The sequence below is a fragment of the Sapajus apella genome, unplaced genomic scaffold, assembly GCF_009761245.1.
Source record: "Sapajus apella isolate SASKATOON/1434 unplaced genomic scaffold, GSC_monkey_1.0 scaffold166, whole genome shotgun sequence".
NCBI lineage: Eukaryota > Metazoa > Chordata > Mammalia > Primates > Cebidae > Sapajus > Sapajus apella.
The window spans coordinates 515,920-538,642 of record NW_022437106.1 but is presented as its reverse complement, the minus strand read 5'-3'; the positions used below and the strand labels follow the sequence as shown (position 1 = coordinate 538,642).

At 58.2% G+C, this 22,723-nt stretch overlaps 1 protein-coding gene across 2 annotated transcripts in view; it reads right to left on the bottom strand.

Annotated features, from left to right (window-relative positions):
* The window catches only part of CACNA1I (calcium voltage-gated channel subunit alpha1 I), a 129,042-nt gene that overhangs the window by 24,507 nt on the left and 81,812 nt on the right, over positions 1-22,723 (bottom strand). For both annotated transcript variants that reach the window (XM_032267162.1, XM_032267163.1), the window contains exons 9-22: positions 19,509-19,821; positions 16,141-16,574; positions 8,003-8,154; positions 6,688-6,873; positions 6,254-6,371; positions 5,951-6,106; positions 5,141-5,234; positions 4,289-4,491; positions 3,169-3,639; positions 2,746-2,846; positions 1,914-2,037; positions 1,602-1,670; positions 838-1,022; positions 135-261 (exon numbers count right to left, since the gene is read on the bottom strand). In XM_032267162.1, coding sequence (XP_032123053.1) covers positions 135-261; positions 838-1,022; positions 1,602-1,670; positions 1,914-2,037; positions 2,746-2,846; positions 3,169-3,639; positions 4,289-4,491; positions 5,141-5,234; positions 5,951-6,106; positions 6,254-6,371; positions 6,688-6,873; positions 8,003-8,154; positions 16,141-16,574; positions 19,509-19,821 — 2,733 coding nt within the window. The remainder of the gene's footprint in view (positions 1-134; positions 262-837; positions 1,023-1,601; positions 1,671-1,913; positions 2,038-2,745; positions 2,847-3,168; positions 3,640-4,288; positions 4,492-5,140; positions 5,235-5,950; positions 6,107-6,253; positions 6,372-6,687; positions 6,874-8,002; positions 8,155-16,140; positions 16,575-19,508; positions 19,822-22,723) is intronic.

Sequence of the window (22,723 nt, the reverse complement as noted above, 5' to 3'; positions counted from 1 at the left end):
ACTGCCGGCAAGGCAGATGGCTGGCCAGCAATGGGTGGTGGCGGTTGGAATGTGGAGTCTCTCCCCTGGCTGGGAGAGACTTCCTCTTCCCCAGTCACAGAGGCCAGTCCCCGCCCAGCCTGGGTGCCCCTCACCTGCACTCCCAGGATGCCAAAGATGATGAAGAAGGCACAGCAGATGAGCACGATGTTGCCAATTGGCTTGAGGGAAGAGATGAGCGTCTCCACCACCAGCTTCAGGCCCGGTGCCCGGCTGATGACACTACGGGCAGGGAGAGGCCAGGCACACATGAACCTTTGGCCAGGCCAGGAGGCAGCCCTGGCTCAGCCCAGAGTCACCAGGGCTGAGCATCCCAGGGCAGGAGCCCCAGGGCTCACCAGGGCTGAACACCCTAGGACATGAGGACAGTCGCCGCCGGGAATGCAGAGAAAGCGGCCAGGCAACCTAGACATGGGCAGAGCAGAAGGCGAGCTGCACCCAGGCCTCAGATCTACAGCAGCAGCAGGGCACCTGCCCTCACCCCTCACTGTGTCCAGCTCCTCGGGGGCTGTACCACACCCTGATCTAGGGACTGACGCCCAGAGATGGCAATGAGTCACCCGGGGACACGCAGCGTGGGTAGCAGTACTGGGGTCCACCATCAGCCCTGCTCTTCCAGCATGGCCCGTCCCCAGGGTCTGCAGACCCCTCCCCTAGGAACAGCCCAGGGTGCTTGGCACTCACTATTGGAAGACTGAGTGGGCAGGTGGGGAGGGCGAAGTGAGGGCCCAATTCGCCCTGTGGCTTCTCTGTACAGTGCATGACACCTTCCCCCATCCGCCGGTAAGGGGTCCTCACCGCAGGGGGCGTAGGGTGCGCAGGAGCCGCAAGACTCGGAGGACCCCCAGGATCTTGGCTCCCCCGGCCGAGGCCACAGACACAACGATGTCGATGATGGACACGAAGACAAGAAAGCCGTCCAGCACGTTCCAGCTGCTGCGCAGGTACGCCTGCTCGCCGAAGTACAGGCCCAGCGAGACCACCTGGGGCGGGGTGGGGTCGGGGTCAGGCCGCCGCAGGAAGGGGGCAGGTGGGCGGGGCCAGTCGGGCTCTGCACGAGGGGGTGGGGCGAGGCCCGGTGGGCTTCGGGGGATGGGGCGGGCTCTGGCCAGTGGAGGGGCCGAACGGAAGAGTTGAGTTCAGGCCTCACTCTGAGGACGGGTGATGAGCGGGGACGAGGCGGGGTCAGGGCCTAGCGGGCCGCCCCGTTAGGTTCCCGGCGCCTCTGGCAAATCCAATTCAAAACTGCCAACCCTGGGAAGCGCCCCAGACCAGAGGCTTCCCCTGAGCCCCACACCTCCAGCAGGTGCCTCCATCACACTCAGTGTTCCCTACACCACTCTGTCTGGCGGGTTTGTGACACCTGTGAATGGGGACGCGGCTGACCCCTTCTGGGTCGCGGGAGCCCAGCCCAGGGTCTGATACCCAGAGGGGTGGGGCCACGAGGCTACAAGTGGAATGAGGCCGATGGCAGGTGACTGATGAGCTGAGGCAGGGGCTGACCCAGGGCCAGAGGGACCGAGCTGGGGCTGGTAGGGGTCCCCGGTGAAGCCAGGAGCTACCTTCAGTGTCATCTCGCCCACGAAGATGGCCGTGAAGATGTAGTTGGACACGGTGAGGAAGATGCGTTCCTGAAAGCATTGGGAGGTACCGTGGACCCAGGGGCTCCCAGACCTGCCCAGGCACTGGCCAGCCTCTGCTTTGGCTAAGGTGTGTGCAGGAGAGGCCGCCACGTTTCAGTTCAGAGAGGCTTTCCCCGCTCCCGAGGCAAAATCCCTGTCCCGCCTTGAGGGGCCCAGTGAGGTCTCTGCCTCCCTCAACCCTGGCGAGCTGCCCCCTGGCTTGGCCCTGCCCTAAGGGCTGCAGCCACTCACGGTGCTGCCGGCCTCAATCTGAGGCCGCTCCAGGGCGATGGTGATGCAGTTGAGAAATATGAAGGCCAGGACGACGTAGTCGAAGAGCTTGTGGGCAATGATGGTCTGACACAGAACCCGGAACCTGGGCAGGGTGGGCGGGGGCCGCCTGAGCATCAGCTGCCTCCCACCCTGGCCAGAACGAGGCAGAGAGCCCAGGCAGAAATGCAGACCAGGCTGGCCTCGAGGAAGTAACCCCTCTCCTCTCCTCTGGCCACACAACAGGTGCCAACTCTAACTCTACACCTGCTCAGGGTGCCCACCGGGCACCGCCTCCTCTGACCACACACCCACACCACCCGGTCACCCACCTTGCCCTGGCACTCTCGAGGCTTTCCCAGCCCAGATCCCTAAGCCTGTCAGGAGGACACCACACTGCCTGGTACCCTCTGCTTCTGCCCCAGGCCTTCCCTTAGGCTGCTTCCTGCCCCTGGACCAGGTTACTCCTCTTCAGACCCTGCTGTGCCTACTGGAATGCCACCTGCCTCCACAGCCCAGCACAAAGGCCTCCTCCTCCAGGAAGCCTCCTGATGTTCCCTCCAGATGCAAGCCCTACAGGCTACTTGAGGATGGTTCAACCTAGTCCCCAGCACAGGGATGGCCTAGACTAGAGGAGAGCCTGGCCACCAACATCCGTCCCCTCCCTCTCCCCTGGAGACCCCCAACCTCTGGGCGGGCAGGGTCTGCTGTGGTCTGAGAGAGCGCCACCAATGGCCCTGGCTGGCTCGGCAGAGACCTGTCCCTCCCAAGTCACCCCTACTCTAACCCCCACCCTAGGCCTGACCCCGCACACCTGTTATCAGGAGAGAAGAGGTAAACAGACCAGTCTTCGCGGACCTCGCACCAGTCGGGCTTATAGACGTCGATCATCTTGCGGACGCGGAAGCATAGGGTCTGGCGAGAGGAGGACGGAGCGCCAGGGGTCAGCGCTGCGCAGGGCTTCCCGTCTCCGCCCATGCGGCCATCCCGCCAACTGGGGTCGCATGGTCACCTCCGAACTCTGCCCATCCGGTGCAGCCAGCGAGGGTTTCTCTCCCAGGAGCGGGCCCAGTTCAGGTGTGGGCAGTTCCGGCCCCGCCCCTCCTGCCTCGCGCCTGAAGCCCCAGCCCCTCCGGCCACGCCCCGGCCACGCCCGCTCGGGCCCCGCTACCTGCGGCCGCACCCCCTTCTTTCCAATCCCACCGCTCCGGTCCCCTTCGGCCCCGCCCCCACTCACGTAGTCGATCTCCTCCTCATCCTCCCCGCGATCCCGGCGGTCGCCCATCTTGGTGAAGACGTCCTTGGCGATGCTGGGCATCCTGCCATTGCAGTCCTCGTGCCCAGGGGCCGGGCCCGGCGCCCTCCAGGCGGCCCGGGGGTGGACGCCCACCGCGGGCACCAGCTCGGCCAGGTCCACCGAGTCCCTGGTGTCGAGGGACAGCGTCCGGCGGTGGTGGCGGTGGCGGTGCGCCAGATGGGGCCCGTGATGGGCGTGGTGGGCGTGCGGGGAGTGCAGGGGCGCGGCCCGCGGCGGCCCCTCGTCCCCCGCACACTCGCAAACCCGGGCGCCGCCGCCACCACGCTCCGCGGAGAGCAGGGACTCGTGCTCGGCCGATGGCTTGTGCTTGAGGCTGTTCCAGCTGGAGCGACGGCTGGCCCAGGCCCCGCTGCGGCCCCACGGCCCATAGTAGGAACTCCGGGAGCTGGACTGGGAGGAGACCCCGCCCGGGTCAGTGCCCCACAGGCACACCCATGGGTGGGTCACCAGGTGCAGGAAGGCAGCCTGCACCCCCGCTGTGGCCCTAAGAGTGCCACCCGCCTGGCAAGTGGTGATGAAATGGGCTTGACCCTAGAGCTCCTCTCCCTGTCCCACCTCATTCCGTCCACATCCACAGGGACATGTGGGCACATGACCCGGAGGTTACATCCCCTCCTGCCACCTCACTTCCCTTGAGGAAGGTACAGCAAATTAGGGCCATCTTCCCATTTTACACGTAAGGAATCTGAGGTTCAGAGAAGGGCAGTAATTTGCTCATTGTAACACAGCTTGGAGGTGGCAGAAGCTGGATTCAAGCTGCAGTCTGCCTGACCCCAAAAGCCAGCTCTTTTTACCCAACACATTGCTGCTGAGATGAAAACCCAGTTCTCTGCAGCAGACCCCACTAGCACTAGGCATTCATTCCTTATTGCCAGGTCCTGCTGTGGCACTGGGCACCCAGGAATGCAACAGACATGCCCCTGTCTGACTTCGGCTGGGCACCAGAGTCTGAGGCTGGACTGGCAGGTACCTCTCTTCAGGGCCCCTCCACGCACACCCAGCAGGAAGATCCTATCGGGAGCTCCCCATAAGAACTCACCAGGGAGCGCTGATCATAGCTCATCCTCCCCAGAGACATGACGCTGCTCTTTCGGGAGCCCAGGGCCACCAGCATGGGGTCCGGCTGCAGTGAGAGTCGGGGGGCAGGTCCCATGGCCCCAGCAGGACCTAGGTGCCCACCCAGCGGGAGACTGGGGTCCAGGTGCCCATTGGGGGTCATGGGGATTGGGCAGAGCTTGGGATCTGGAGGAGTGAGATGGAGACGGGGGAGGGACAGAAGGCAGAGAGGACAGAACAAGAGCAAGGGAGGCACAAGACAAACAAACAAGGAAGGAGCAGAAATGGAGAGCTTTTCTGAGGAGGCTTCATCTACCAGGAAGTCTTCCTGGTTGCACCCCATCACAGCACCTCCCCTCCACTCTGCCTGCAGGGCTCTCAGCTTTATTTAGGTATGTGTGGACCCCTTGCCTTCCATGCTCAGGACCAGCCTGGAGCCTCACTGCCATGTCCACTGTGGGAAACAAGGCAGGGACTGCCCACCCCGGTTACTAAGAAAGACACTGGGAGACGCTTGTTCCAAGCTGCCCGGTGGTGCCAGGCAGGACCAGAACATAGGCCGAAACCTGAGACCCTGAGGCAGTAACCAAGGGGCCCTGCTGTGTGGAGGGATGTGGCGGGCTGCAGCTACCCCTGTGCCTAGAATCCCAGGATGTCACTGACCTCTTTTTGAGATTTCACATTTCTTCCAAGTATGAAGGTAGATAACAAACCATAGAGAAGTAGCAGTCCCTGAGCCTGGGCTTGAGGGGAAGTCAGACACTGTCCCCTCTGCCCACTTGGATCTGGGGGGAAGGCTCTTGGCCCTGTAGGTGACAAGCAAGGGCCTGTTTACCTCCGCTGCTCTCCAGGCCTTCCTGGAGCTTGTCAAACTCCTCCATGTTGGATGAGCTCTGGTCCTCGTCCGAGTAGGAGCGATTGGCATCACCCTGGGAGAGCGTCCCTCACGTTAGAATGTAGATCAGCCCAGCTCCTCCCTTCCCAGCTCCCTCCTGAATTTTTCAACGGGTGTTTCCACTGCCATTTTACAGATGGGAAAACTGCTGGAAAAGGGAAATGAGATGCTAACAGGACCCTAGGCCACAAAGCCAAATCTGCTTGACTGCACGCATCCCCAGAGCCTCAGAGGATGCAGGGAGCAGGGCCGAGTCCCTGATCTTAGGGGATTTCGAATCTCAGAGATGGAGAAGCCTAGTCCTGCAGCCCTTGGGGAGAGCAGGGATCACAGATGCAGTATCTACTTGCATGCTTCCTATGATGAAGAGCTCACCACCTCATCGGTAAACCCCTCCTTTGGGGATAGGCTACCTGCCAGACAAGTCAGGAGGTCAAGACCAGCCTGACTAACATGGTGAAATCCCGTTTCTACTAAAATACAAAAAATTAGCTGGGTGTGGTGGAGCACGCCTGTAATCTCAGCTACTCTAGAGGCTGAGACAGGAGAATCGCTTGAACCCAAGAGGCGGAGGTTGCAGTGAGCTGAGATTGCACCATTACACTACAGATTGTACAACAAGAGCAAAACTCCGTCTCAAAAAATAAAAGAAATTTGAATTGCAGTCCCTCCCCCATCCAGGCCACCTCGCCCTTGCCCAGTCTTTTGCAGGCCCTGTGGGGGTGCTTCCGCTGCCAAGACCACAGTCACCTCCGCCTGGAAGCCCTCCACCAGGATAGCCACCAGCAGGTTGAAGAGCACATAGTTCCCGAAGGTCATGAGGGCAACAAAGTAGAGGGAGGCCCAGGGGGAGGTGGAGGCCATGCCATTGTAGAGAACGACGTTCCAGTCCTCCTGGGTGAGGATCTGTTGAGGAGACACAGTCAGCCCTGGGGCACCCCTAGTCCAGGCATACGCTCTACAGGGAGGCATGGGGGCTGTCAATCCCGGCCCCTCCCCAGCCCACTGTCCCATTGCTTCCCCAACACACAAGGACACACAGCGGCCACTAACCTGGAACACGGTGACAATGGCCCACAGCAGAGAGTCGAAGTTCTTCCTGTCGGGGACCGTGTCTCCGGTGTCCGTGCGGAGGCTGAACTTGCAGCCAAAAATGTGCATCCCAAGGATGCTGGGGAAAGGATGGGAGTGGCTCATCAGACTCACATGCACCAAACCGCCCAGCCACCTTGTTTCATTCTCAGTCAACTCAGTAAAATGCTGAGTAGGGGGAATCCGGGCAGTATTGGTCCCACTTTACAGAAGTGAACACTGAGGCTCTGGGGGTCATGCTTGCTGAGAGCCACAGGAGATTGAGGGACGGTGTCAGGCTCCACACCCAGGTCCAGGTGGCTTTGTCCAGAGAAGCACGGAGGACCACATCCCCCAGGCTCCCCAGCACAGCCCCAGCAGGCCCTGAGGTGTGGCCCCCAGCAGGGTGGGCTCACCTGAAGATGAAGATGAAGAGCATGAGCAGCATGCAGAAGGTGGCCACGTTGTCCATGGTCTTCATGAGCACCACAAGCTGGCGCCGCAGGGCAGGCATGAAACGCACCAGCTTCAGCACGCGCAGCAGCCGGAAGGTCCGCAGCACTGACAGCCCACCGTCCGCCTGCCCCACGATTTCCCAGATGCTGCAGCCCAGCAGAGCAGGCCCGGGGAGCAGGAGAAAGGAGCAGTAGAAAGCCGCAGGAAGAGGAAGACAGAGGGAGAAGGGAAAACAAACACAGAGCTTCCTATCATCTGCCCATCCATCCATCCAACAAATATGTTGGATGCTGCTCCATGCCATGGGTGTTGAGAGCAAATTCTGACATGCATGATGTATCATACTGTTTACTGCAAGTGGCAGCAAGGAAAACCTAGTCGGCCCCCCAAAGTGGAAAACTGCCCCCAAAAGTGGAAAACTGCTCAATGCGTTATAAAGCAGTAACCAATATGAATATGTCTCACACCAGATGATTTAGTTCTTTGAACACAGGATATGTGACTCTTTCCTTTGTTCCTTCATAAAGAGTGCTGCCTAGTTTATCTTTAACCTCTAGTTTATCTTTAATACACTAGCTGCCTGGTTAGTTCACTTTTAACCTATGAAAGAACAGAGAATCCGCTTGTAAAACTTATCACTGGAAAGTAAAGAATAAATACATGGGTCAGAGTCTGCTCTGGGCTCTCAGTTGGAAATGCTGTGAGACCCCCGATGCCCCACTTTTTACTTTCTATCTCTGTGTCTGTTTCTTAATTCATTCAGTGCTGCCTGGGTTGGGGTCTCCATGGCTGAGCTGGTCTCGGCACGTGAGCTAATCAGGGGCTCTTCACCTGGAGTCTGTGGACCACCACCCCCACAAGAAGTCTCTGGCTAGAATCCAGAGGTCCACGGTTGTCACTGTCTTCTTTTTGAGATTTAACGTGACTTTTGGTTATAAATGTAAACAGCAAGCCACAGAGAATTAGCAGTACCTATGGCTTTGTGGCAATCAAAGTAACTGATGTCTTCACGTCACGTGATAGTGGATGCAGCTGTTTCTCAATATTATTTATGCCCATCCCTTCCTCGGAATGACGGTAGTCACAGACCTGCTGCTAGATCGTGCTATTTAACGCATAAATAGGTTGCTAAATCACAGACGTTTGACTATTTTGATCAGTTTCAGGACAACAGGTTTCCACTGCCATCTTATGTCCTTTATATGCTGGCTGGGGTGTCCGTGTTGAATCTCCCCCTGAGCCCCTGGGCTGCCAGGCGGGTTGGGGGAGGGGTACCTGATGATGACGATGATGCTGTCGAAGATGTTGTAGGGGTTGCGTAGGTAGTCGAAGAGCCCAAATGCAGCCAGCTTCAGGATCATCTCCAGCGCAAACATGCTGGTGAACACCACGTTGCAGATCTCCAGGATGTTGGTCAGCTCCTCTGGCTGTGGGGCATCGGTGGGGGGAATGGAGACCCAGTCAGGTCAGAGGGCAGCTGTGGATCCCCTCTGGACACCCACCCTGGCTGTGTCACCCTGGCAGGCAGGTGTCCTCACCACAGCTCAGTCTCTCCACTGCCCCATGCACAATGCCCTGCGGCCTCTCAACTCTGCCACCTCAGGGTCCTGAGGTCTGCAGAGATGGTGAGGGTTGGGGGAACCCCGCAGGGCTGACCTTCCACAAATTTGGAAATGGGCCTTGTAGTGCATCATGAGGGGAGTGTTCTGATACCCATTTTACAGATGAGGAAACTGAGGCTTGGAGGCCAGCCTGAGGTCAAACGGCTAAGAGACACAGAGCAGGACAGGAACACAGGACAGGCATCGCTAGAAACTTTCCATTTGCTCAAGACCCTAACCCATTTAGCAAGCATGTAGCACGTGCCGGGAACTGTTCTATGCATTTTACAGACATCACTTCACTTAGCCCTTCATAAGACCCCATCTGCAGCCAGGCAAGGAAGCAGGTTCACAGGAGGCCAGACCCTTGTCTGAGGCCACAGAGCTGACAAGTGGTGGGGCCAGGATTTGAACCCAGGCAGTCTGGCTCCAAGACTCCTGCCCTTAATCCCTGCCCATGCAGAACTTCTCTCTCTCCTTCCCAGCAATGGCCATCTCAGGACCAAGGGTGGCTGGGGACATCATGCCCCATGAAAGGAGAATGGACACCACACACCTGCTGCATGACACACAGCACCCGTGGTGGCTCTTAGCCAGCCCAGTAGCTCTCAGAGGAGCTCATTCAGACCCAGGGAGGTTAAGGCACCTGCCTGAAGCCACCAGCTGGTTAGAGGGAGACTAGCTCCCTCCTGCAACAGCCACAGAGCCTCCCTCTGCTCTCAGAGCTGTTTACCCTGGTGTTTAGCTGGTGCCCTGCAAACGGACTGTCCAAAGAACCCCGGTGTTTAAAGCAGGCCCCACTAGAGGCCACGACAGGGGGTAGTGGGGGAAGCTGGAGGGGTCCAGGCCTGGTTAGGACATTAAGTGGCTCTGCAGCCCTGGACAAGTCACTTCCCCCTCCTCTGGGGTTTCGTTTCCTTATCCACAAAATCAGGGGGTCGAGTGAATGAAAGAATTCATCAGAGCCTCTCCCCTTCAGCTCACACGAGCTCCAGCCCCATCTCTCCCCTCCACTGCTCCCTGGGACTGCTAAAGTGACGGTGTGTGCCCACCGTGGTGCCCGGCCGTCCCTGCCTGAATCACAGAGAAGGAAGGGCAGCACCGTTGTTCAGACCTGATTTGACACCCAACACAAGTTAGCCTCTCCATTTTACAGATGAGGAAACCAAGGCTCGGGAAACTGGGACGGAAATGACTTGTTCAGAGCCACCCAGCAAGGACGTAGCAGGGCAAGGCAGGGCGTTGAATCAAGCTGGACTCCAAACTGCTCTCCCATTACACGACACAGGGACCGAAGCCGAACTCATTCATTCATTCATTCATCCATTCGTTCCTGCATGCCTGCCACAGATCTGAACCACATGATGTGTTGGGCTCGTGCTACCCAGGTGGGCAGTGGCGAAAGAGTCAGGGCACTGTCCCTGCCTTTGAGAAGCTCATGCTCTGGTAGCAAAGCCCAGTAAATCAAGTTAACAAACCAAGCTGGCGTGTGCTGATGCCAGGAAAGCAGGGGGTGGCTAGGGGAACACTGCTAGTGGGATCAGGAGGCAGCAACATCTCAGCAGAGACCTAAAGGCTGAGAGAGAGCCGGCGCCAGGGAGCAGAGAAAGGAGTGCAGTCGGAGGCCCCATCAGGATCACGGGTTGGGAGGTGGAAGAGCTGAGGACCCCCAGGAAGCCGCAAGGACCTGACTCTGACTCCATGTGAATTAAAAGGAGAAAGAAAATAAATAAATAAATAACAACCCAAGCACTGGCTTCCGGCCTGGTGCCTGGGAAACCTGATAAAACTGCCAGCTCCTCTCAAGCCCAGGTGAAAGAAGAAGGCCCATTTCCATCTGTAATTACATTTGACTCAAGAAGTGGTTCCAAAACAGGAGTGGGACCCTGAGAGGGACCCTCGGTGGAGAAGGCTGAGGCCCAGCACCCCTGGCTGAGCCAGGACCCAGAACGCTGCTCAGAGCCAGCAATTTGCCAGCCCAGCCAGCGATGTCTGCGGAGATGAAAACTGTAGGCGCTGACACTTCGCGCTGACAATCAGCTGGCTCCAGCCGCACGCCCCACACACGCATCCCCACCGGGGACGCGGGGGGCCACTGCCATCCAAAAGGTCACTCCGCGCCTCCTCCTCCCTCACAACAGATGTTTCTCCATTCAGTGCACCTGTTAATCTTTTTCTAATGGATCATCCATCACTCCTGCAAGCATTTCTCTGGGACAGAGACATGTAGATGAATATAGACACAGCAAGTGGGAGCCCAAGGAGGGAGAAGACATGGAGAGGGAGGGGCAGAGATGGACGGAGACAGACAGACAGACAGATACAGACAAGGGAGTGAAGGGCAAAGATGGGGTATGGAGAGATGGAGACACGGAGAGAGGAAAGCAGGGACACAGACACAAAGTAGGACCAGGACGATGAAGCAGTGACACCTGGGAGTCAGAGATACAGCCAGAAAGAGACACAGAAAGAGCAGACAGAGAGACAGACAAACAGATGGCAGAAAGGTCGCTGGGGGTGGCAAAGACCACCCAGTGAAGGCAGAGGTGCTAAAGGACTGAAAACACCCAGTTTAGACAGATGAAGGAGGTGGGGGGCAGTGGTGGGTGCCTGCAAGCCCCTGCCTGATGTGGGCTCAGATGGCACCAGGCTGCCCCGCCTCTGCCATTTCCGCCCCCCCCATCATCATAATGGCAGCTAGCGTTGATGAAGCCCCTCCCATGGGCTAGGTGTGCTGAGCACGTTCCTTGCGTTATCTCCTCTCAGCCTCAAGTCCTATATTATCCCCATTTTACAGACAGAGAGCCTGAGACTCAAAGAGAACTGCCTGCCAGGGTCATGGCCAGGCTGTGGTGAAGTCAGATCTCAAACCCAGGTCTCCCCACTCTGGCCACATCCCCACCTCCATGGCCCAGGTGCCTTCACCCACCCCACTTTTCTGATGAGGCTCCAGTTCAGCACAGATGTGTCCCTTGCCTTCAAGCATTCCAGAGCTCTCCACTGCCCTAAGGATAAAACTGGCCCCAAGGTCCTCCTGAATGAACAGCCCTCCTGGCTTCCTGCACTGTCTGCCCGGCTCCTTGTATAGATCCTTCTCGAGGACTCAGGGTCCTTTGGGGAGGATGCCTGTTCTCCTGGTCCCTGTGCTTGTCCCTCTGTCTTACTGATAAACTCCTAGTTATCCTTCAGGATCCATCCCCAGTGCCACCATCTCCAGGAAGCCTTACATGACTGCAGTCCATATTGGTGTCTCTCTCCCTTGGGCCCCTATAGATCTGGAATGTCAGCCACTAAGCCACCCTACCCTTTACTTCCCAGAGTCACCCCAGACCTGGTTGGCGGTGACTTGGCAGGACAGAGGCTACTGAAGGGAGAGTAAAGCCAGCTTTGATTCAGCCACTGATTCAGAGGCCTTGAATGCAGTTCCCTAGGAGCTGGGGCCAGTGTCTATGCCCAGGCCCGGGGTCAGCCCTACCCAAGAGTCTCCCTGCATCCTGCTCTGCTGCCCACACAGCCCAGCTCTCTGTTTTTTGTTCTCCAACTTGGTGACTAGCCTCCAGCTCCAGGACACGATGAGGCTGCAGGGCAGCCCTGCCCAGCTCAGGAGGAGTCAGGGTCTGCCCCGGTGTGTGCAGGAAAGAGAGAGAAGCTGAGATAGGCACTGCTCCCAGGAGCAATGCCTTCCTCTGGTTCAACTGTCCACACTGACCTCAACCGCTGGGAGCCCAGCTCTGTCGCTGCTCACCTTGGCGCCTTGGACAAGCCATCTACCTCACTGAGCCTCAGTTTCCCCATCTGTCCAGTGGGGATAAGATGCTCCCCCAGCCTGGCCCACAAGGCTGCGGGAGGATCACACCAGGAGGAACTGTGATGCAATGACAGCAGTGATGATGAAAGAGAAGCCTGGCCACCCCAGCTGACCTGTCCCACCTGCCCGACACACAGTCGGGGCTACCCAGGGGGTGGGCATTTCAGCCCCATTTCCCCACTTCCTGAGTCACACACAGGCCTCTGCCTGGCCGACCCCCAACTTCACCCATCATCTCCTTGGAGGCCAGGCACTGCAAGAAACAGCATCCGCTGCCACAAGGAACCTGAATGAGCCAGCTGCTGTCTGGGCAATGCCCCCATGATTTTAGCCACAGTGGCCACCCTAAAGGCTTGGGCACGTGCAATCTAACTGTCATTCGAGCACTCTGTGACCAGGCCCTGGGGTCACCCTGCCCCACTTCACAACATCACACCCTCCCCTCCTGCCTCTCAGTGACACAGAGCTCCCTGCCAGCCAGGATGGGGTATGGGGCAGGGGTCCCCATGCCACTTCCCCTGCAGGAGAAGGGTTCCGGGAGTTCACTCACCTCTCCTCCTCTCCATGCACCCCCCTTGGAGGCCCTGGGCCACCTCTTCTGTGAGCACCACCTCAGACAGGGCTGCTCAAAATAAACATGGGGGCGGATCATTTCCCGCGGAGCAGTGTCTGGGAGCCGAGGGAATGGAGCAAAAATACCAGCGGGGCCCACAGTCAGGTCCCGCGCACAGCCCGGGCGACCACGGCTGCCACTGGAGCTGCTTTATAAAGAACATTTCAGAGATTTTTCCTCCCCCTCACTCCTGCTTTAATTAATTTTCTCAGGTTCCAGACAGAGGATGGAAAACGCACCCAGGGAGGGTGGCATGAGGCTCAAACAAGAATCCGAAGCAGTGACTCATCAGTGAGCACCTACTAAGCGCCAGGTTCGCAATGCAGTCAACCCTCTTAGCCACTGTGTTGGGGGATCTGTGCACCCATTTACGGGGTGGGGGTGCCAGGTGAGGAAGCCACGGGCTGCACTCCAGGCCACCCTGCCAGTCAACAACAGAACCAGGATTGGTTTGTTTGGCTGGTTTGGAATGTTTTGTTTGTTTTGACACAGGGTCTCACTCTTGCCCAGGCTGGAATGCAGTGGCACAATCACCCATCACTGCAGCCTCAAATTCCTCGGTTCAAGCAAACCTCCCACCTCAGCCTCCTGAGTAGCTGAGAGTACAGACATGCACCACCACACCTAGTTAATTTTTTTTTATTATTATCTGCAGAGACGGGGTCCCACTCTGTTGCCCAGGCTGGTCTTGAACTCCTGGGCTCAAGCGACCCTCTTGCCATGGCCTCCCAAAGTGCTGGGATTACAGGTAGGAGTCACCAAACCCAACCAGAACCAGGATTGAAACCCGAACATTGTGTGATCTATTTGCCTCTCTGAGCAGTGGCTTCCAAGGGCACGAGAGGGGTGAGGTAATAACACCTGCCTTGAGGGTGGCTGGACCCACTGGCACCATGCCAGCTTAGGGCCAGGCCTGTAGTAGGTGCTCAGTAAATGGTGCCTGTCCCTATAAGGGAAAGGCACCTTCTTAGTAGATGAGGAAATCAGGTGGACCTTGTGACCAGGCAGGAGACGCACAGTGGGAACAGCCTCTCTCATCTCTCAGCCTGATGAGGGAGCCACGTGAAGCCTGCTACTCTCAGAAGAGGCTCCACCTGGCTGGGCACAGTGGCTCAGGCCTGTAATCCCAGCACTGTGGGAGACCAAGGCAGGTGGATCACCTGAGGTCAGGAGTTCAAGACCAGTCTGGCCAACGTAGTGAAACCCTATCTCTACTAAAAATACAAAAATTAGCCAGGCATGGTGGCACACAACTGTAATCCCAGCTACTTGGGAGGCTGAGGCAGGAGAATTGCTTGAAACTGGGAGGCGGAGGTTGCAGTGAGCCGAGATCACGCCACTGCACTCCAGCCTGGACAACAGAGTGAAACTCTTGTCTCAAAGAAGAAAAGAAAGAAAAGAAAAGAAAAAAGAAAGAAGAGGCTCCACCAGATTCGCATTTGGAAAGCTTGCTCAGATGGATGTGGCAGAAGGAGGGAGGGAGGACAGGCCAGAGAAGCAGATCCTAAGGAGGCTTTGGCAGGGACAGTGGCCTGGCCTGAGGCTGGACCTGCCCTGGCCATAGTGTCTCCATGGATGCGGTGGGTGAAAAGGCAGGGACCAGCCTGGCAAAGAGGCCTCTGAAAACAGCCCTAATGAGTAGCATCTGCCAATTTCCACGGTGTAAATACTCCCTCCATGGCCAATTTCAAGCTCCCAACTCTTTCATCCTTGGCTTGCGAAAGTCCTGAGTGTTTGGAAATTGGCTCTCACCAGCCAGCCCCAGCAAGTCCCTGGCAAGGACAGTGCGGAGGCTCAAGTGTGGCAGGCTGTGCAGGCCCCCTCGATGCTGCCCTGCTTGGATGGAGACTGGAGCCGCCCCCATAGCACTCATCCCCTGTGGAGCTTTCTGCAGGAATGCTGCTCCTCTGCAGGCCTGGGTCAGGTGCTGACCAGAGGCTGGACACTAAGCAAGGGGGTTCTGGGAACCCTGAATCACCAGCTTTCCTCCTGCAGAGAGCCCTCCCGCCAGCCCTCTCCAGAGACCTTTTTAATTAAGCTGGAATGGCTGGCAAACCAGCAGCTCTGAACAGAGTGTCACGGCAGCCCCAGGGGCCCCATTTAGGTAAATTGAATGGAGCCTGTGCTTGGTGAGCTAACAAAGAGGGAGGTGCGAGTGCGCCCCGTGGGGTGTGAGTGCCGCACGCCCCATGGGGTGTGAGTGCCGCATGCAGGGCCTTCACAGGAGGAGGGCCGCAGGGAAGCAAAGAGAATGTCGAAATCCAAGCCCTCCCAGGGCGTCAGTCTTGCTGCAGAAAGAAATGGGTTCAAACCTGGTCCCCAGCTGGTGGTGGGACCTCAGGGCAGTGATGTCCCCCCACTGGGCCTCAGGGTTAGGTGGGGCCAGCTGCTACGTGGGAGCCCTTGCAGAGCTGAGGAGTGGGTTCAGGGAGCCACCCCATCCAGGGGCTGGTGGACGGCAAGAGCCAGAAAATGGTGGTTTTTGGCAAGACTAGAACTGCCATTCAGGCTGCACCCCTGGGTGGAGCCTGAGGGCTGAGGCATCTGTGCTAACCCGTCGGCCCCTTCCCTCCCGTGTCCCCACAGAGGCCCTGCTCTCCTCACACGTCCTCCCTAAGCTCCTACCGCCTCCCAAAGCTGTCCCCTCCTGTCAGCCCTGTGGGGCTGTATGGGGTAGAGTCACTGGATGGGACAGGACACGCTGGCCTGGTGAAGGGCTGCTGTGGCTGAGACAAGGGGTCTTGAGGGTCGTGGAAAGGTCTGGATTTTGCCCCGAGGGCAATGACGAGCAACAGAAGTTTTGAAGCAGGGAAGAGCCCACCCAGACTGGCCCTCTGGAAAAATCACCCCAGCTGCTTGGGGGAGAAGGGACAGAGGGCCCCAGTGGCCAGGCTTGGTGGCACATTCCTATAGTCCCAGCTACTTGGGAGGCCTAAGAGGAAGGATCGCTTGATCTCGCCACTGCATTCCAGCCTGGGTGGCAGAGCAAGACCCTGTCTTTTTTTTAAAAAAAAAAATGTTAGTTTGTTTGTTTGTGTGTTTTTTCAAAGAAGGGCTCAGGTGGAGAGATGAGTAGAAGTCAGATTTGCAGGGACTGGCAGTGGATGCGCTGTGGCTGCCTTGGTGTCCAGGCTGAGCAGCTTAGGAGGGAAAGAGCCCCCAAGAGCCCAGTTCTAGCCAGCTCGGTCACTCATCATTCATTCGGCAGACACCTGAGCCCTTCCCTCCTCTGAGCTTGGCCCTGGCTGGGCGCTAAGGTCTCGTGGATGAACTGGACCCAGCTCAGGCCGGCACTTCTCGGGGAACAGACACACAAACCCAGGCAGGGCCAGGGCAGGGTCCTGGGCCCCCGCGCCCCCCCTGCAGGCCCTCCCGGCCTCACTGCACTGGCCTGCTCGTGGTGCTCGATGCCCATGCTGACAGTGTTGACCAGGATGGCCATCATGATGCCACGGTTGAAGTACTTGCTGTCCACGATGCCGCGCAGCTTGGCTCGCGTCTCCCGCCACACATCCCCGCACAGCCGGACCGCCCCATCTGCCTGCTCCTCTTCCTCCTCCTCCTCCTCCTCCTTCCCCAGTTCTGAGGAGGCTCCATCCTCGATGCTCCGGGGCCCATCCCCATCCGCCTCATCCTCGCCGCCAGCGGATCCTTCAGAGCCCGAGCCCTCCTGGCCTGAGTCAGTGCTGCCCAGGCCTGAGGGCCGCCGGCTGGCCTCATGCTGGCAGCAGGGGCAGCTGGCGGGGTCAGAGGCCAGCATGGCAGGGATGGGCTGAACCAGAGTGTGTAGCGTCGCGTCCAGGGGGTTATGTCGCGGGCACAGTTCTGAAAAGCAAACCAGGGGGAGCGTGGGTAGAGTCAGCACCCACACCAGGCCCAGTCCAGTCTGGGACACATCCTTGAGTGCATGTGGCTCCCAGACCCACAGGTCTGCCTGGAACCAGCCGGCCCAGCCTGGAGGGGTGGGGGTGTCCCTGGGGAAGCGGTTGCAGCTCTCTGGGCTTTGTCTGCCTCTGTGTAGAAGTGGGGGCAGAAGCACCCACTGTGCAGGCTGTGGGAGGATTCTCCCCATTAAGGCACGTGATGGGCCTAGCACGGTGTAGGGCGAGCATCTATGCTGACCGGCCATCCCTCCTGGCCCGGGCCTTAGGTCAGCATGGAACAGACCCAGAGCCCAGTCATGTAGCCTGGGAACTAGAGGTGATTCTGAAAGAGCCAGGCCAATGTGGGGGTGGCCCGCCTTAGAGGAGGCCACCGCCTTAGAGGAGGCCATGGTGGCCTTGGTGTTCTCAAGCCTCTCGCCTGTATAGCAGGTAGGGAGATGGAGTGGAGAAGGGAATGAGGTTTGTTCCCCAGGGAGGGGAGGAGGCATGGAGCCCTGGGTACGGGGCAGAGCCTCACTCCAGAAGCCCCTGGGACTTCCCTCCACACAAGGGGTGGAGGTGGGGGCAGAGGGCAGGAAGGGCCACTGGGAAGAGGGGACTTCATCTGTTTGCTACCCAGGAATCACAGGAGAAGCCAGGGCTGGCCCTGCACTGGGTTCTGTGATCTGTGAACCATCTCAAAGAGGTGTCAGTGAGGCCTCTCTCTGCAGGGTTTAATTTCTTCTTCGTGTTTTCCTATATATTCCTAGAATAAACACGTTTGCTTGTGTAAGCCAAAAAAGTAACATGAAAGGGAAAGAAAAGCATGTCATGCCTTCCCTTCATTTCCACACTTGCCTCCAGATGCCTCCTGAGCCCTGGATAGGCACCCCTGGCGCACTCACGCCTCTGGAGTCAGGGCAGGCAGCCAGGAACCCAGGGCTGGGTCCCATCTCACCACGGGAGGACAGGCCAAAGCCCTTCCCAGCGCCTGCCCATTGCTCCCACCTGGACGGGGGGCTGTAGCCAACTCTTTTTTCCATGGCAGAGGGGAGGCCCAGAGGCAAGGGTGAAAGGAGAGGGTGCCAGGAGAGGGGGCTGGGCAGCCACAGGAAACCCCTTGGATTGAACACTTCTCCCCCACGTCCTCCAGCAACACCAGTGCCAGCCTTGCCCGGCCCCAGCTCCTGTGTCCGTGTGCCAGGCCTGCCCACGAGCCACCTGGGGCCTCCTCCAAGCCCATGCCTGGATGGCTGGCACCCGAGGATGGGTGGGCGGCAGCTCAGAGCATGCTTTCTTCTGCTTGCCTCCCATTAATCAATTCCCAGACTGTGAGAGCTAGAAGGACAGGGCTTTCCAAAGCAGGGCCTGGGGTGGCTGACTCCTGCCACTGATGGCCACGTGCTGGGAACCCCTTGTCCTCACTTTACAGGCAGGGGACAGGCCTGCAGAGGGCTGCAGCTGCTCAGGCACAGTCCCCATGCCTGCTGACTTCCTTCTCGGCACCAACTGGGAGAAGTGGCACTGGTGCTGGGGCAGGACCCACCTCCTGCAGCCCTAGCTTGCCTCCTCCCGAGAGAGCGATCATTTCCAGGGGTGGCAGGTGCCCGCAAAGCCTGACAACACTGACTTCCGAGATGCCTCCCTTCCTCTCCCTGACCTTTAGTCTTCCCAACTGAAAAGTGGGGATAATATTATCTGCTCCCTTCTCAGGACTGTGTCCTGGAGCAGACAAGGTGACTAGCAGGACAGCCCCTTCCGAGCCTAAAAGCATAACCTCGGCCAGGAGCGGTGGCTGATGCCTGTAATCCCAGCACTTTGGGAGGCCAAGGCAGGAGGATCAAGTGAGCCCAGGAGTTTGAGATCAGCCTGGGCAACATAGGGAGACCCACCTCTACAAAAAAATTTTTTTAATTAGCTGGGCATGGCGGTGCACGCCTGTAGCCCCAGCTCTTCCGGAGGCTGAGGTGGGACGGTGACTTAAGCGAGAAGTTGGAGGTTGCAGTAAGCTGTATTTGTGCTACTGTATTTCCTGGGTGACCCTGTCTCAACAACAACAACAACAAAAGTAACGGCGGGCAAGGTGGCTCATGCCTGTAATCCCAGCACTTTGGGAGGCCAACGTGCATGGATCACAAAGTCAGAAATTCAGGACCAGCCTGGCCAAGATGATGAAACCCTGTCTCTACAAAAAACACAAAAATTAGCCAGGTACAATGGCAAGTGCCTGTAACCCCAGCTACTTAGAAGGCCAAGGCAGGAGAATCGCTTGAATCCCAGGAGGTGGAGGTTGCAGTGAGCCGAGGTAGTGCCACTGCATTCCAGCCTGGGCGACAGAGTGCGACTCCATCTAAAACAAAAAACAAAAAACAAAAGCCTAACTCTCACAGCCCCATGGCAAGCACAGAGCACAGGGTGTCATGAGTCCCCCACATGCCCCAGCTTTGAGGGGCAGGCCACAGCCCCTTTGGGCCAGGTGCCCTGCATCGCATCATTGCTCAGGTGTGCTGGAAAGCAGGGGACAACAGCGGGAACCCAAAGAAGAGAGAAATGTAGACTATGGGCTGCTGTGGGGGAAGAAGTTTAGCTTTCCAAGACGAAGGACAGATACTTGTTCATTTCTTTCAAGTGTGGATTCCAGGGGTAGAGCTGCTATCTCTACACACACAGGGATCGAGTTCCTCCAGCCCCAGGCCGGACCCGTGCAGGCTCTGCAGGTGCCAGGAGAGGGCAGGCAGAGGGGACGGAGCTCCCCGGGGGCTGTGAGGGAAACACTTGAGTGTGAAGTCTTCACCTGGAACTCGGAGGCTACTGGGCCTGCTGGATGCGCTGGGAAGGAGCGACAGTTTGCACACAGTGCCCGTCAGGGTGCCGCATCGGATGCAGGGCCACTTACTATAGTGTTGGGGCTCCTTGGCGTGGGGCCCAGGTTTGGCCGGGGCGGGGGCCTCCGGGTTGGGGGCCTGGCGCCGGCTCTGCAGGGCCTGGTAGAGGCCCAGGGCGCGGCGCTTGGCCTTGCGCAGGATGTGGCAGATGTATTGGAAGATCTCCTCATAGCAGTCGCCGGGCTCGGCGTAGCTAGCCACCGTGCTGGAGGACAGGTAGCGCTGCCGCTGCTCCAGCATCAGCCGGTGCTCCCGCTGCTTGGTCTCCGAGAACTGGGTCGCTATGACAACGAGGCACAGGTTGATCATGAAGAAGGAGCCCACCTGTGACCAACGGGAGGAGAGGACAGGGACAGGGACAGGGATGGAGGGGACAGAGGGGTGGGAGAGGCAAAGTCATGGAGTGGGGACAGTGGGGAGACACGGGGAGATGGAGGCAGAGGGAGATGGGGAGATGGAGACAGAGATGGAGATGGGGGTACAGAGGCAGAAATGAAGTGAGGAGAAGGGGCAGGGACCAACCAGACACAGAGGCCAGAGCAGGGGCAGATAGCAAGAGATGGTGAGGTACAGAGACGTGATGACAAAGAGACATGCAAGGGAGTGAGGCAGACTCCAAGAGGACAGACACGAGGGAGTAGAGATACAGCGGGTGGGTGGAGACAGGGAAAGAGAAGGGCAGGGGAGGTGGAGGGGCCCAGAGAGACACAGGCACAGACACAGATGGGGACAGGAAAAGATCGCTGAGGCCTGGCTCCAGGAGAAGCGACGGCCCAGGCAGTTCCCCAGGCCCGACCGGGATCTGCTTCAAAGCCCAGCTCCCCTCAGACCCCTGGGCCCTGGTCTGGCCCCCATCCACCTGGGTCATCTGCACTGAGCCCAGGGAGGGAAGCCGCTGCCTGACTCTGGCTTCCCAGGCTGAGTCCTCGCCCAACCCTGCCTTTTCTCTCGCCGGAATCTGGCCTCCGCTGGGACCCCAGACGAGAAAAGAGAAGCTCCCTCAGGGTTTTTGCATGGCTTTATTTGTGCTTTCGTGGGATGGGGGAGAGAGGCTGCCCCGGTTGGCACTGGGGATCCCACATCCTTGTGGCCTGATGGCTCCAGGAGCAGGGCTGCCCTCCAGCTTCCAGCTGTCCAGGGCACAGCCCTCTCTCCAGCATTTGCTGAGCCTGGGAGTGAACTCGGCTGCTGGCCATCCAGAGGAGATAGCTTTCATGCCCCTCACAGGTGCCCACCAGGAAGCTCTCACCAGCTGCAGCCTCATCAATGATGATTGAGAAGCTAGGGTCTTAAAGCAGGGGCTGGAGGGGGTTGCTGGCCCAGAGAACTCTGGGAAAATCCCCTGCCTCTCAGGTAAGAAGATGGCCTCCCATCCTTGTCTCGGTCACCTCGTCCACAAGCATTTCCTGGGGAGCTGCCCTGAGCCAGGCCTGTGTGAGGGTCACAGGAAGAAAGAGCGTGGCCCTGCCCTCTGGGACCACACACTTGTCAGGCTCCTACCCAGCCCTGCCTCTGCAGCTGCTTCCCTGGGCAACCCAGGCAGGCCCCCATCCCCTCCAGGCCTCCACTTCTCCATCTGTAAAATAGGAGACTCAGACCAGATGAGCCAAGAACTTTTCTAGTCAGAAGGTAGCCAGCCAAGGTGGTTCACGCCTGTAATGCCAGCACTTTGGGAGGCTGAGGCGAGCAGATCACTTGAGGTCAGGAGTTCAAGACCAGCCTGGCCAACATGGTGAAACCCCATCTCTAGTAAAAATACAAAAATTGGCCAGGCGTGGCCAATCCCAGCTACTCGGGAAACTGACGTAGGAGAATCACTTGAACCCAGAAGGCAGACGTTGCAGCAGTAATGGCCATTGCACTCCAGCCTGGGCAACAAGACTACATCCCAAAAAAAGAAGAAGAAGAAAAAGAAGGAACACTAGGGTCCATGGGCCATGGCTTATGCCTGTAATCCCAGTGCTTTGGGAAGCCAAGGCAGGAAGATCACTTGAGTCCAGGAGTTTAAGACCAGCCTGGGAAACATAGCGAAACCCTGTCTCCAAAAAAATTTTTAAATTAGCCAGTCATGGTGGTGCGTGTCTGTGGTCCCAGATACTTGGGAGGCTGAGCAGGGAGGATCGCTTGAGCCCAGGAGATCAAGGCTGCAGTGAGCTATGATTGCACCACTGCACTCCAGCCTGGATTACAGAGCCAGACCTTATCTCTAAAAAAGAAAAGAAAAGAAAAAAAATTTAAAGAAGAAGCACTACGGGCCTGGGCTTGAAGGCCAAGGACCCCTCACTTCACCCCTCCAGACCAGTCCACACGATGTGGACCTGCAATTGTCCAGACTGCTCTCTGGACCCTTTCCAGCGCCTGGAAAAAATCAGCCCTTTCAACCTCTCACCTGCACTCTTTGTCCTGTGACAGGGCCACCTGAGACCCAACAGTAGCAGGGCACAAGGGTGTGCAGGCTTCAAGCTCTGTCTCACCTAAGCCTCCTGAGGGCCCAGGAGCTAGGTACTGTCACCGTCCCCATTTCACAGTAAGCTTGGGGAGCATCGTGCTTCACCACATCCACACCCTTAACCACCCTTAACCCCACAGCAGGAGCAGATGGAGCATCCTCCAGCCCCTCCCAGGAACCAGAGGCTCCTCTTGCAACCCCAGTGGCTTGTGGCTCCCACACTGCAGGATCCTGATCAGCTTCAGGGGCTCTGCTCTGTGAGCTACCCCTGCCCAAGAGGCTCTTTCCCTGTTGACCTCCATGAGTCTTTAAGGCTCAATTCTGGCATCACCTCCTCCAGGAAGCATCCTACCTTCCCATCCCTCCTCCAGGCTGGATCAGGAGCCTCCTCTGGGCTCCCTTCTATCATGGTGCCTAAGATGCTGTATGGTCACTGACTGCTGTGAGCCCATCTTCCCCACGAGATCATGAGCTCCTCGAGGGCAGGGGCTGGGCCTGACTCCCTGCTCTGTTCCTAGCACTCGGCTCAGGGCCTGGTACAGTGTGGGTTTCCTGAATGTTTTGGTGAATGAATACGCAAGGCCATGGATGGCAATGCTGAATAAAACCTGGGCCCTCTCCTTTTATCTGGGGCATCTCCTGTAGATCCAAGATCCCAGCTCCCCCAAGAAAGCACTGGCACTTAGACAACAGCAGGTGTCTCAGGTCACCTGCTGGCCTGTCCTGGCCCCCCAGGTCAAGGTCCTGCCAGCCCAGGATGGGGCACTGCCCTGGAGC